Source organism: Danio aesculapii, chromosome 12 (assembly GCF_903798145.1).
Source record: "Danio aesculapii chromosome 12, fDanAes4.1, whole genome shotgun sequence".
In the NCBI taxonomy this organism is placed as follows: Eukaryota; Metazoa; Chordata; class Actinopteri; order Cypriniformes; family Danionidae; genus Danio; species Danio aesculapii.
The window spans coordinates 38,404,665-38,419,692 of NC_079446.1; the positions used below are offsets into that span (position 1 = coordinate 38,404,665).

Sequence of the window (15,028 nt, forward strand, 5' to 3'; positions counted from 1 at the left end):
TTACCCGACTTCACCTTCACATGTATCTTTATATTAATTATTTATGAGTACTTGAACCCAATTAAGGCGACTGAAAGAGCAGATTTATTTATTTATTTATTTTCATTTTATGACTTATTTTATGTCTGAATATTTATCCTAGATGCTTGCCATTTCTAAGATGCCGGGAAAGACTACCGAACATATGATTTAATAGTAATTAAATAAATAACTTTTTTGTATGTGTTCAATCTAGGTTTCAGTCAGCTAAATTTCTTTTTTATTATGTATATTAATAATAAAAAGAATAAAAGTTTAAAGGCTAACATTTTAGTGCGCCCTTATACGTTTGTCATTTATTTAATTTTTTTACAAATTGTATTTTTAAGATATCCTATAGATTTGCAACCTATAGCCTAAGCTAGTGTGTACGAAAAACCCGTTGAACTTCCCAAATCCTCATTCCCTTCTAAACCGTTCAGTTGCGTAAAATTTGTAACACTTGGAAACTCCCAAAAACGGGAATAAAGGGATTCGGCTCTAATGTTTCTCTATCCAATAAGAGCGTTTAATCGGCTCTGCGACCAAGTGTCTTGTCTAACGTCTCCGCCTATTTCGATTTCTGATTGGCAGGCATCATTACGCAGCCCCGCCTTTATTTAAATGAGCACACGGTGGTAGGCTGGCCCTGCTGTCAATCACAAACACCAGCGCTCTATAAGGTCTACTCTCCCGAAAGCGCTCAGACACACTCGAGGATGCAGCCGGGAGCAGCTCCTACGGCTGGGAAACAAGTGCACCGGTCGTTCTCCTCGGTTTTCTCGTTTTCTTCCGCAGATATGAGAGAGAACAGCTGACTAAAATCGCATTCCTTGATGCCCCCGTCCACTTTGGGCTAGTTTGTTTCACCTCTGAGGATTTAATTGTGGACTCATGGCTTTCAAAGACTCCTGAGGGGAGGATTCTGGACTTGGGCAGAACTGTACGTACCTGTCAATATGTCCAGCTGGAGTGTGATAGTCTGCATGCACAGGGCTTATGGAATATAGCCTGTTCTGTCACCACTTTTACGCACTCTCCGTCAGTCCCGTGAAGAAGAAACTCGGGCTCCTCTTCATCATGCTGCTCCTCTGGGTCTACATGCTGTACTCCTGTGTGGGCTACTGTGCCACTATGCCACCGAGTTTAGTTGTGGACAATAGTAATCGAGCGAAGGAGACGGATTTCCTGGGGAAATACGCCGAGGCAGAAAGTGGCCGGTCGGACCTGATGATGTCCAAGCTCCTGTCCAGACCGCAGAGCTCGTGGACGGACGTAGAGTCAGATTACGACGAGCCTGCGGTCAGGAGAGCTCCCAGAGACTTTTCTAAAGATGAAGGGGACACAGACCGAGCTGAGGAGTGGGACGACGGACGGAGGGTGTCCGCGCTGTCAACTTTCTCCAACGGCTCGGGCAGTAAGAAGCTTCCTCAGGCGATCATCATCGGCGTGAAGAAGGGCGGGACGCGCGCGCTGCTGGAGTTTCTGCGCGTGCATCCAGATATACGCGCGGTCGGAGCAGAGCCGCACTTCTTCGACCGGAATTATGATAACGGACTGGACTGGTACAGGTACGAATGCTATTAATATGTACACATCCACTGACCTACGTTTTCTTCAATGTCGTAGCCAATATAACAAAAAAGTACATTGAGGATGCACCTTCCACTTCCTCAATCAACGCTTTTATTCATTATTTAGGCCTGACAATTTCATCTATTGCCATTGTTTTCTACCTTTTTTGTGTGCCTGTTGGCATTTTCTCACGAGTCTAACGAGACTAAATTTCATCCGGAATAAAACTTATCTTGTTTGCTGCATTTAAGTCACATTATCGACTAATAACTGCTCTTTGCCGACCACTTTAAGTGTAATTAGTTCTGACCTTTGAAAATTAATTATTAAAAAGTATATATATATATATATATATATATATATATATATATATATATATATATATATATATATATATATATATATATAGCTTGCACACATTAAAATAATTGAATGCATATCATATTCCAGATATTGAAATTCAGTACGCAGTTTTAGAATTCATAAAGCCTATGATCAGTTCATGGTCTATCTGAACTTTATTATTTTACTTCGCTGCTGTATGTTATATATAATAATTTTGCAACACAGATCACATAAAAAACACCAGTGTTCCCTTTTTTTGTCTTTTTTTTTCATATATATTCATTAGCACGATCTGATTGAAACTTTCTCAGCATGAACATCATTTTACATAAGTTTTTTATTTTTATTAAACGCTGGATATATTTTGAAGCTTCTATTCCATTAAAGAAATCTTTATTTTTGTGAATGGTTTGCATTTATCCATCTGTAAACGCAGCGTTGCAGTAGCCGTATTTTCTGACTCCAGTTTAAACATTTACTTTGGTCTCGCTGCTCCTGCTACTGTCGAGCTCTTTCACTTGGACTTTAGATGGCTGAGATTTTGACCACGATTCTTCACACACATTCATTCAGACGGATATTATTCGAATAAACAATATTTTTATGCATTGATACTTTTTTGTAATATGTTAAGAGATGTCTCGTGTCCGACCGCAGATGACGCAGTGGTCTCTGTTGGACACACTGGATCATTGCAGGTTAACGGACCTCTGCTTTGCCCTTCACTTTTGTAACTTTTCTCACTTCAGTTCTCACGCTTCTCTTTATTGCCACAGTAGCCTACAATTTTCTATTTTCCTTAAATAGTGATGTAATCAAATTAGAGCTACTATATGCTACCAGTATAGCTACCTGTAAAATTAATCTGAAAGTTTTGCAGAAGAACTTTGCATTGCACTTTTGACCACATTTTTTTATATTCATAAAACCAGGGAGATTTGGCATGAATTATAAATTATCAATTTAAACGGTTGAATAACTTAATGATGGAAGCATTTGCGATAGTGTGAGTGACCTTAGTTTCCAGTGCGCAGTGTTAAATTAATTAAGCGGTAAAAAAAATAAATGAATTAAAATCAGAGTAATTTTACATGAAATGATCAATAAAATAAATATCTTGTGAATTATATTCTTGTTTATAATGTTTTGAATGTAAGTTTATCCAAGTTCAGCTGTGTTTAATTTATTTTTTGTTCCGTAAAATGTCACGTTAAGTTAAGTATTTCGGCATGTGTTTAAGTAGAACATATATGTAAGGTAACTCATTACTTCTTGTTCTTGTTAACTGGCCTTTTTCATTTTATTTACTAAAGTGCCAGAACACAGCATGAGATCTCATAAATTCATTACAATCGCTATAATTCACTAAGCACTCAAGACATTTGTTTTAAATCACTTTTAGGAGGAGCTTTAGTTTTTTTTAGTTGCTTATATATTATGGTTATTTAAAAGTGATGACATTTTTGTGAACATTATTTAATGTTCTACTGTAAGATGTAATAAAAATCTATAGCTTGGATGAAATGAAACTGAAGAGAAAAGGGGGATTTATTGCCCCAAAGTCTGTCTCTGCTTACCCCAGACACAGAGCGGAAAGAAACACTCAATAAATTGATAAAACAGTCCTGGACTGCACGGCTGTCTCTCTAAACGGATTTGCAAAGGTTTGAGGGGGTGAAAGCCCACTGCTTTTAAATATATGCAACATTTCAGGACCCCTAACAAAAAACAGGACGGATGAAAGAATGGGCGTTGAAGTGAATGCTCGATAGTCCAGCTTAGATGAAAAGCGAATTATATTCAAGCATGTTGAGAGAAAAAGATTTATTTGATTAATTATTTAAATGCGGGGCCTCACTGCAGTCTAATGCAAATTCAAGCTGCTCCAGCAAAATCAGCGAAGACTGCAAAAATATTCAGATTCTTTAAACACGTCTTCATTTTCCCAAACTCAATTAAATGAATCATGCTATTAACTTTTTAAACTATCAAGAAAAAAACAGTGTCAATTGCAATTTAGACTATTTCTAGTAAAACTGACCTAAAAGTGAGCTAGAATTAACGATTTTTTTTTTCTTTTTGGGCCAAAAAGAGTATTTCCCCCCTTTCGGTTAACCTAAAAAAAACTATAAAAAAGTGAAGTCGGCTGGTCAGTTGATGTCAGTTTTATTTAATGCTCAAGAATAACTACATAGCCTTCATTGAGTTGCAGTTTAAATTAACTTAGAAGTCTTTGCACACTTTACAATTACATTCCAAAATCTAGAAAATGAAAACATTGGGTACACGGTTTGTTTTCCACCAACAAAGTTTTCTGTCAAAACTTTTACAGGATTCGCATGCCATCGCAGCTGATTTGAGTTGGATTTGCCATGTCACAGTGAAGTTGTATATGTGACCACTGCTGTTTGAGCTGAAGATACAGAATACAAACAAATGCAGACTTTTTTTTTCATTACTTTAGCTTGTCACTTTATGCTCTTTTCTGTCTTCGATGTCTGATCTAAAGCGGTGTTGGAGGCAGGGCGTTTAAAATAAACCCTCTTCGCTGGCATGGCCATTACCTACTTGTCTTTTTAAATGGTCAAAGTGTCTTTTTTTTCTCTTCAAAACTCTGAACCGAACTTTGATTCTCAGTTTTAGAGTCCCATAATAAGCAAAGTGATTTGCTGTGCATTGGAAAAGTATAATGCATTTTAAAGTAATCCCAGTGCATGGAAACATTTTTAATGAGGTGATTTCTGCTGTGGTTGTTATCTGTGTACATCAGGACATTTTTATTCTTTCCTGTGCTTCAGAGAGCCAGAACAAGAGACATGGCAGATGAGCTTTTGTTCTTCAATACTGGTTAGACCTGTTCAGGCAGATTCAGATACTGTAAATGTGGGGTATGATTCATAGACATTCAATTATTATTTGCAGGCACTTCATAATTTCTTCTATATTTTTGTTATGTAGGATCATCCGGTTAGTATAAGGTTTGCAACTGCCAGTTGATTTGTAAGAGATATTACAGTGCGAATAGCTAAACTTGTAGTGGGTTGAGTTGAGTAATAACTTTGGCAGTCCTCCTTTCGCAGTTTTCAGTTTCAACTACTTTTCTGATTTGTGAGACCTTGCAAAATCTCTGCTGCTTTCACTGCTTTTACAGTATTTTTGCGGAGACTGATGATTTAATAAGCAGTCGAGTTGGCTTTTCAGAAAAATCCCACCCACTCAGACAGACTGCTGGAACAGTGAACATACTCTAGCTCTGTGTTTGATTTTATGTTGCATAATTTTCAGATTTACTCAAGCAGGTATGGTACTCGACTCTTCTTTGCTTGTAGTTTTACTCTGTTTTTTCATTGCATCTTTTGCAGTTTGTGTTTAAAGGTTTTTCCTTTGCTAAAAAAAAGTACAACAATCCCGTCCTGAGATTGAAGTCCATGTGAACCTAAAGTTGCTGAGACATTTATCTCAGTTTGTTTTTCCAACTGAAATGGAATATTGAGTAGGGGTGGGGTCTTTATGTGCATCATTCCCTCATAGCAAACTAATGGTAAGAGGGGCGTTGAATATATTGAGGTTGAAGCCATCAAACTGACAACAGCAAATGGTCAGATTTTGATTGAAGATTACCAAAACATTTTTTATAAGTGGATTAACTTGCCCAGATTAATTGTTCACCTAAGTAATAACAAAGCAAAACAAACATTGTGAAGTTTGGTTTCTTACAGTCTTTAAAGGGTGTGTTTTATGAATAGTACCCTTTAAACTACACAGTCTGTAAATGCTTATCAAAAAAAGAGACAAGTGGAGCATTGTTCTGTAAGAGTCCCATTCCACTATCAAACCAGGGAGCGCTCTCGGAAGCATGTCATTTGAAAAGTTCTCAAGTCCTTGGAGGGCTACGACCCCCTGCCACCTTGTCCAGATGAGCACTTCCATCCATGCAATGGTGATTTCTGGATGGATGCCTTTCCTTTTGTACCCACACTCCATGGGGTGTTCACGCCACCATGTAGGTGACCCATACAGATGCTGTGGCCAGTGACCCCCTCCTTCCTGCTTGCACAAAGCAGGGGCCGCCTTGTCTAAGTAGTGCCGAATGAGATCAAACCAAAGTTTGGCTGTGTTGGTAAACAGTGAGCAGTTGATATAGGGATTGATACAGAGTTCATGATTTGTTTGGATTTTGATTCACATGTTCTTGGCATGATTAGGTTTCTAATCATTTGGGAATACTTTAGTTTTAAAATCCACCCACTCACTCACTTTCCTTTGACTTAATCCCTGATTTAACTGTAGTTTCCACAGTAAAATGAGCCTCCAGTTTTAAAATCGATTTGATTTTTATGATTTAACGGTAACACCTGAGTTTTTAAGTAATGATTCATTGAAAGAACCAGCTCCTAATAGTCATTTATCAGTTTAATCTGATTACCCTGCTTACATTGCATGTATTTGATTCTCTACAAGGGTAGTTTCAAGAACACAGTCATATAGGAAATAACAAGGCCCAGTTCTCCAAGATTCTAATTTCCAACAGTCGCAACTTTTCTGCTCAGTAAGTCACATTTTTGCATTGTAAACACCAAAAATTGTTTGCATCTGCCAATAGTTCTAGGAACTATGAGAAAGATTGTCCTAATAATACCAAAATCAAGATATACAAATAAATATTCCAATAAACATCAAGATTAATTGATTGAAATTTCAATTTTACCCCATAATGTTGGACTGTGATGTCAACTTTAGTGGTTTGTTGTAGTAAAAGTGTTCATCATGATGGTTGGTGACTGCTATAGAAGAAACATGCACCTTTATTTTTCAGATAAACACAAAATAATGACTCAAGCCAGCTTAGACCCTGTGGGACGACATGTATTGATTAGTTTACGCTGTGACGGGCACTGTGTGGTGTAGGGTTAAAGGTCTTTGTGGCTTGGGTTATCTGGGAATCAGTTGAGCAACATTGCCTCTGTAAGGACCATCTGCACTGCAGGTGAGACTTGATCCACCCCTCGTCCTTCCTGAACACACACACACAGACACTTAGTTATCGGACCTCAAAGCTGATGCCAATCAAATGCACATATTTGTTCCTGCAAATTAAAACTAGGCCCGAATTAAGGAGCAGCATCCATGAAAGCTGTTCAGTCTCATGGTAGAATAGACTTCCTCCACTCAGCTGGATCTGAACCTTGACCGCTTGTCTATTCAGCAGTCAGCAGGTTGACATCCTCTATTGAAAGCCTGCGCGGAGCTGACTGAGAACATTCAAAGGACTGCCTCCAAATGATGCTTTAGTGTTGGCAAAACTGCTCAGCATCCTTTAGACCAAAGGATTACTCTGCTTTTGTGTTTGGCCTTAGCATTTCTTTTCTTGTGGAACTCATCTCCACCATGCAGATTTCTCTTTCGCATCCCTTCACCTCCTTTAAACTAAAATCAATAATTTGTTCATATATTAATAACAAATGGTGAAGAGAATGGGATCTGCATACAAGAAACCAACTTCATGAAATTAACCCAGATATTGGAAAAAGAAATCTTTGTAAATCTTCCAACCGGTGGGACCCTGTTTTTACCTGCGTTCACACAGTGCAGCATTCCCGCAAATTACCGGTAATATTACAACTTCTCTTACCAGAAATTGACGGAACGAATGTCTGTATGTGTGAAAGGGGCTATTGTGTGAAAGGTACTCATGATAACATCCAACATTGTAAAAACTGTATATAATCTAATTGCAGTATACATTTTCTGGCCATTAAAATAGCCATAGCTACATGGCATTAAACACAAAGAAACAAACCATCTCCTGCCCCCTCTCTTGACCTTCTTGTCATTTTCGGTTTTCCTCTTTTCCTCTCGGACGTGTCTTCTTTCCTTGTACCCATATTAAAGTTGGGCCCCACATTAAGCTCTGGTCCCCCTATTAGAGGCGGGGCTGTTGTAGGCCTCAGTGCCCACATAATGCCACCCCCAACCATGCACACTGGTCAGCAATGAGAGGGCCCCTACTTGAGCTGGCATGGCTTTACCAGTGGGGTGCACCAAGCAGGGTGGGTCTAAGTCTGGAGAAAGGGGCTTTCATTCGCCAAATTACCACCGGCTAATTGTGAAAGGGATGGCCTGGGGAGAGGCGGACAGTAGAGGCCCAATGTGGAGGTCTGCCATTGAGAAACCTCCATCTCCTCTTTAGAAAAGCAAAATAACAGGAGCCTCCCGCTTGGAGGAGAAAATGAAGGCAGACGGGAACTTGATGTCAAACACTCATGTTTCTAACCCTCCTACTGAAATATTCTCTATCATACATGTAAACAGTGTTACAAATGAATAATAGGGGATGATTTAAACAATTTCCCGATATTGGAAAAAGAAATCTCGGTAAACTTTTCAACCAGTGGGACCCTTTTTTTACCCGATTTACATTCGGTCACATGATATAATGCAAGTTTTTAATACTTGGAGAAGATCCTCTTAATTTGTCTCTTTGCAAAAGCATTTTAACTATAAAGCATGTTCTATTAGATTGCTTTCATTCACCAAATTACCACCGGCTAATTGTGAAAGGGATGGCCTGGGGAGAGGCGGACAGTAGGGGCCCAATGTGGAGGTCTGCCATTGAGAAACCTCCATCTCCTCTAAAAGCAAACTAACAGGAGCCTCCCGCTTGGAGGAGAAAATGAAGGCAGTCGGGAACTCGATGTCAAACACTTGTGTTTCTAACCCTCGTACTGAAATATTCTCTCTTCTAGATATATATAATGTTAAAATGAATAATAGGGATGACTAAAACAATTTCCCAACCAGTAGGACTCTGTTTTCATCCGATATACAATTGGTCTCTACATGATAACATGTAAGTTTTTAATGCCTGGAGAAGATCCTCTTAATTCATCTCTTTGCAAAAGCATTTTAACTATAAAGCATGTTCTATTAGATTGCATTCATTCACCAAATTACCACCAGCTAATTGTGAAAGGGATGGCCTGGGGAGAGGCGGACAGTAGAAGCCCAATGTGGAGGTCTGCCATTGAGAAACCTCCATCTCCTCCAAAAGCAAAATAACAGGAGCCTCCCGCTTGGAGGAGAAAATGAAGGCAGACCGGAACTCGATGTTAAGCACTCGTGTTTCTAACCCTCGTACTGAAATATTTTCTCTCATGCATGTAAACAAACACATAACGAATGAATAATAGGCATGATTAATAAAAAATTTTATGTAGTGTTAAAAGAGGAGAAATTTTCAAGGTGAAAACCATTCACCTTTTTTATTTCAGTAGCCTAATATTTACGAACCCTCCCTTAGAGTTTGCCTTTAGTTGGACTGTTTTAAACGAGGTGATAATTTGGATGTCGGATGTCAGAATAATGCTAGCGCTCCTCCTCCAACAAGTAAATGCTCATTCATTGTAGCTAAATAAACAGCATTTAAAGGAGCCTGGGGGCTACAGCGCACTGCTGCCAGCATGGTCCGGTAATTGTTAGCCCTTGTTTGCTACCAGGTCCATCTCCTCCCAAGTGTGTGATCATCAGAGCTCATTTTATGAAAGTTTGACGCCCTTCTGAGAATTTTTTTAGCAGAAGGAAGTGTTGAAAGGGTCTCGGCGTGATGTAATGCAAACGCTGACTGTGGAGGATTTTCTTAGAGGCACTACAGTATGTTTGTTTGTGTGTGTATGTCTCCAGAAAGTGAAAGGCAGAGGATCAGGCAGAAGTAGAGGCCCCCTGAGGTTTCCATTAACCTCAGCGAGAAAAGAAGCAGACAATTAAAGGAACACACACACACTCTCGCTGATGTGCCCAGAGGAGCACAGCATGAGCTGAGCTCCAGGGCAACAAAGCCAGTTTCTCCCTGTAGCCCAAGAACTGTCACCACTTTTGTCCTTACTTTCTCTTTTTAGCCTTTTCCATTGTTTTCTTCCCTCTCCCGCTCTTCCAGAGAGAGGGATTAGCTAGAGAATTGTTGGAAACCTGTGACGAGCCACTTTATTATAGTGAAAATGTGACTTTTTGGCATTGTCAGTAATGAACACATTTACTCAAACTACCGTAATTTACTCTCACTAATTACTTTTATATTATTAGTCTAGAAATTGTATTAATGTATAAATTGAATGGTAACACCTCACAATACGGTTCCACTAGGTAACCATTGCTATTTTCTTTTAAATATATTTATTCATATTCAATATACATTATAATAATCAGGGCTTGACATTAACACTCGCCAAATGCGGCTAGATTTCAGCTGTGGCGGGTTAGACAGACACCCCCACTAGCCTCTTTGGCTGGTTGAAAGTAATTTTTAAGTTGCCAGAGCGTCCTCATCCTTAAAGATTACAATTTTAGTTTGACCGTTTGTCAATATGCATGGAAATGTGCTCTAGGAATTAAGAAGCAGCATGTCTGATAAGTGTTCAAGATCAAGAGATCTGCAGATTTTTTGTAAGTAGCAGTGGTTGCCACTGTCGCTTTGAACAGATTATTACTGAGCCTAACGTTAACCGTGTGCACGTGATCATACTTTCACTATTGCACACAGAATGATTTTCACCTGCTTTCTTTTGTTTGAAAAGCAAATAGCACAAGATAATTTCGTTAATATGGCTTAGTTATCATCCTTTACAATAACATTGCTTTAATAGGAGATAACTTTCCATTTATCTACAGTTACCTGATGATCCGGGACCTTTAGGGGTCGATCACACCGAACAAGATTTTGCGTTCCAAAAATGCACGGCACTGCCTTTTTTGTTGACAAAAAAAAGAAGTGCGGTGCACCTTTTATGTTGCTAGGCAATGACTGAATCAGTTGGGTATTGTGCTCGAGTGTTGCTATTGAACTGCACTATTGTATTTAAAATGTATTCTCAAATATCATCTCAAATATATTCAAGTACACAGATATTTATTAAACAAATTTCCATGACTTTTCCAAAACATTTAAGGTTTATTTGTCTTAGAAAAACTTTTCCAGGCCTGGAAAAAGCCTTGTCAAAATTCCATGACTTTTCCAGGTTTTGCAGGACCGTATGAACCCTGATGTGTGCAAAGAAAAAATAATCAGCTATTTGATTATTATCAGTTTATCAGAATTAGTGCATTATTAATGCATCAGTACTTTTTATCAGTACTTTAATTCATCAGTACTTCATTTTTTCTGTTATCTGGATCCAATATGAATATAATTACTTTTAGTCATATATCGATCGTGAGTCAGAAGACTTTGTTATTTAAAACAAACCAAGCACAGTTATTCATTCACTTTTTTCTCTTAGTTTCATAGCCCATTTCTCAAATGTCTCTTCAAATCTGCATTATGTGGTTGAATGGCTTGTCCTCTTGGCACTGAGACACCAGATCTTGTTTCTTGTGGGACCGTAAGGCTTTCTGGAATACGGACAGCAGAGAGAAAGGAAAGCAAAAACATTTGTCATCGCACTCGCAATACATCAACATGCCTGCTGAAATAGCAACCCCTGAAATCAGATTACACCTGTGACATCCGCACTCGGCTGATTACTTTCAGCAGAAGCGTTTGACAGTGATCTCTTTGTGCTTCACGCCAGTTATATTGTCTTCAGCGCCGGTTGATATACTAAAGCAGACTGTAACTAGGCTATCTTCCAAAAGAGTTGCCTTAGGAGAGAGCTGTACACTCTTGTTAGGCTTCTCATATTATACGTGGAGTTTAATTGTCAGCTCTAGTGCTATCACCACATAATTTGGCTAATTGTGGGTTAGCGATGAAGAATACTAGTCTGGAGGAATTTGTAAACCATTAATACACAGCGTCAAAGTAATGCAGCTGTGCTATAAGCCTCTGATGTAACGGGTTGACAGACTTGGAGGAAATCCCCATCTCTTTAAAGCTCACCTGTGTTCAAAAGCACTTCAGCTGGAGCGGATCATGTGCCAAACTAAACAGGATGTAATAGGCGCATGCATGTGAGTTCTTGTGTCTGAGCAAGACTACTTTGAAATGTGAAAAAGGGCAAAAATTTTACAACATCTGCCACAGACATAGACTTACTGTACAATAAGGTGCTCTGTTAAGACTTTTCAATCCTCTGCAACATTTAGCTTTGCATGCTTCAGCGTTCTACCAGTGCATTAAAACCAAACAGCAGACATAAATTCGGAAACTTCTAATAAAATGCACACACCCCATATCCCCTGTTTACAATTCCAAGGCAAATCTGCAAACGCTTTGGCTTTGTAGCTTCACTAATAGCCTTTATAGCTCGGTAAACAAGCTAAAGCCTCATCATTGGTAGTTACACTAAACAGCGCTAACAGTCTAGAGACTCGTTGTGTCACTCAGTGGGAATGTAAATGAAGTGTGGGACTGAGTCCGTTAACACCCTCTACAAACACCCAAAGTAAACAGGCTTATCACTGCGGATTAGCCAGAGCAAGATAAACACTGGGGTACAGGCTTGATCACTGCTAATAACTCAAGGGTAGACTCAATGGAAAGGCTAGTGTTTGTGGGATTACTGTGAGCGTACTTGGATCGCTCAATACTGAATGGCTAATGCCCAAATAGGATGCGGAATTGTATGCGTTAGAAGTTTCAGATAGTAATGGAGTTAGATTGGCTTCTGAATTAGAATTTTATTTTATTATGTTTTTTTACTTTCATGCATTAGGCATTTTGGATAGTACTGCATCTAGTAGTTAAGTGAAGTTTTATAAACAAATTTTGAGAGGATCACATGCTACACTGTAAAAAGAAATTGTGATTTTTACGGTAAAAAACGTCAAATAACGATGGTTAAACTATAGAAATTTACCGTAAAATAACGGACATTAAATTACAGAAATTTCCTTAAATTTAAATTTCTGGTAAATTTCTGTAATTCAACCTCTGTTATTTTACAGTAAATTTCTGTAATTTAACAGCTGTTATTTTTATTTTTTTCTTCGGCACCCCAGCTGTTGGAAATAAACCGTAAAAGTTAGTTTTTTTTCTCAGCTGGTCTCCATCAATCACTAACCAAGCAATCAGACATATCTAAATGCATATAAATAGTCCGATTTCCTTACCTTTGTCATCATCTTTCTTTCGACAAAACCCCCTTCCACCCGGCTCCTTCCACTCCTTCCTAAGTCCAATAGCAGGGGAGTTCTCGAGACCTACCTGAGCTCAGACTCCCCCCTCTCCCTCCTGTCTAAACAGAGGGCGCCCCGTGCTTGTGGATATTCAGAGCTCAGGGCTCTCTCCTGAGATAGCATGCCAAATATGCTTTTACTTATTCGAGTATTAGTGTGAACTCTTGAAATTGTTTGTGATTCCAAACAAATTATTTTATTTGGTTTTACTCTATTATTTTCACTACACAAAGTGGAGTTTTGATTGACATCAGCATCAATCTATGTTTATTGTTAAATAAACCTATACGTTTATAGGTCCAGCATAAATTATTTCTTTTTGATTGCTTACAGAGCCCCTAATTTGCATTATAAATAGTCATATTTTGGTTTTGGGGGTCTCCAACAGCAGGATGATATGCATGCAAGGACAAAAAACACTGTCATTGTCAAATATATGCATTTATTTTTACCTAATTACTCCAACGAATCCCATATGAATTATTTCGCGATTCATTTGTTTCCAAACCCCTCCTTAGCACGGAGCTAATCTGCACTGATTGGTCTGATGACCCAGTCTGTTGTAATTAGTCAACTGTGTTCAGTGCAAGACAGAGAGAAACGACTGGCATGAAGTAGCACACAGAGTGTGTGAAAGCCCAATGCAGGAATGCAATAAAGCAATGCAGTTAAACACCAGCATATTGCTCTACTCCTAACCCTAACCCCAACTAATAACAGCAACACACATTCACTATTAATCCACACAGTGGCAAAAGTTGAACTATTTTATAAATTGACCGTGCAGTGCGTGTGAGAAACAGCTGATGGTGGCCATAGCAAAGACAAACGGCAGAGGATTGCGAGTTCAGAAATGCATTTAAATCAGAAAATTTAAATCGCGACGCGTTTTCAACATGGTTTTGGATGCAATATGTGAATAGCCCCATGAAGGTTTAACATGAGAGAGATACAGTATGATTGCTGATCTATAATAGATAAGTGATTACAAGCTGCGTGGATCGATTACAAGTTATAGCACACAACTAAACACATATTTTCCAAACTACACAAAACGAGGCAACAAATGTACACTTCAATGTTATGATCCGGAGGAAGAAGAAACTGGTCCATATGAACTGTAACCATTACTGACAAAGTCCCTGTCAAAGTCTGACAAAGTCTCATACATAATACTTTCTGCCACTCGTTCCTTTAATAGCAAACGGCCGATGAATCCCACATTGCAACATAGGTTATTGTATCAAAAATCTGAAAAATGACAAGAATCAACACAGCACATGGTTGGCTATACTTTGGTATTGTTGTGAAAATGAACTTTAACCCTTTATTCCCCACAGCCTAATCTCCATCAGTCAGTGATCGTCATTTTCGTGTCATGATCAGTCCCGCGTTCCCCTTCGCTCCACTAGTGTCTGAAGGGAAAGGCGGGTTCACGTTTTACCGGATCCGATACTACATATTTGTTGATGTATCGTATCAACACATTCAAGCAAATGATCCAAACCCAACACAATCAATTTATTAGACTCTGAATCAATTATTTCGTTAAAGAATCATTTTAAACACGGTGCACTTTCAGATTTAAACCTCAGCTGGATGTTTTCATTCACTTAGTGCTGTGTTTCACACTGCATGGAAGGTCATTTTCAAAAACACATAATAGGGGCTGTTTAATAGTAATAATACATAATAACAGATATAGTAATATTAACATAGTAGTATTTAATAATACATATTATTTTTCTGCACTGTATGCTAGATTACTTTTCTAAATGGTCTAATTAAAATTGTCAGCCATATGCAGACACCAGAATATAACCAGAGTATTGGGATATTCTAAATAATTTGAGGCAGGTGCCGCGTTAATATTTTTATATATAACCCAAATATCAAACAAAATTTTTGATATGACCCTAATATCACAGGACCACATGTACAGTGCGGCCAACATGGTGATTCCAACAATAAGCACTAGAGC

The 15,028-nt window shown here is 38.6% G+C and overlaps 1 protein-coding gene across 1 annotated transcript in view; it reads left to right on the plus strand.

Moving 5' to 3' along the window:
* The first annotated feature begins 738 nt into the window (after positions 1–738).
* The window catches only part of hs3st3b1b (heparan sulfate (glucosamine) 3-O-sulfotransferase 3B1b), a 30,875-nt gene continuing 16,585 nt past the window's right edge, over positions 739–15,028 (plus strand). The window contains exon 1 of the mRNA XM_056469386.1: positions 739–1,589. Coding sequence (XP_056325361.1) covers positions 1,018–1,589 — 572 coding nt within the window. The 5' untranslated portion in view covers positions 739–1,017. The remainder of the gene's footprint in view (positions 1,590–15,028) is intronic.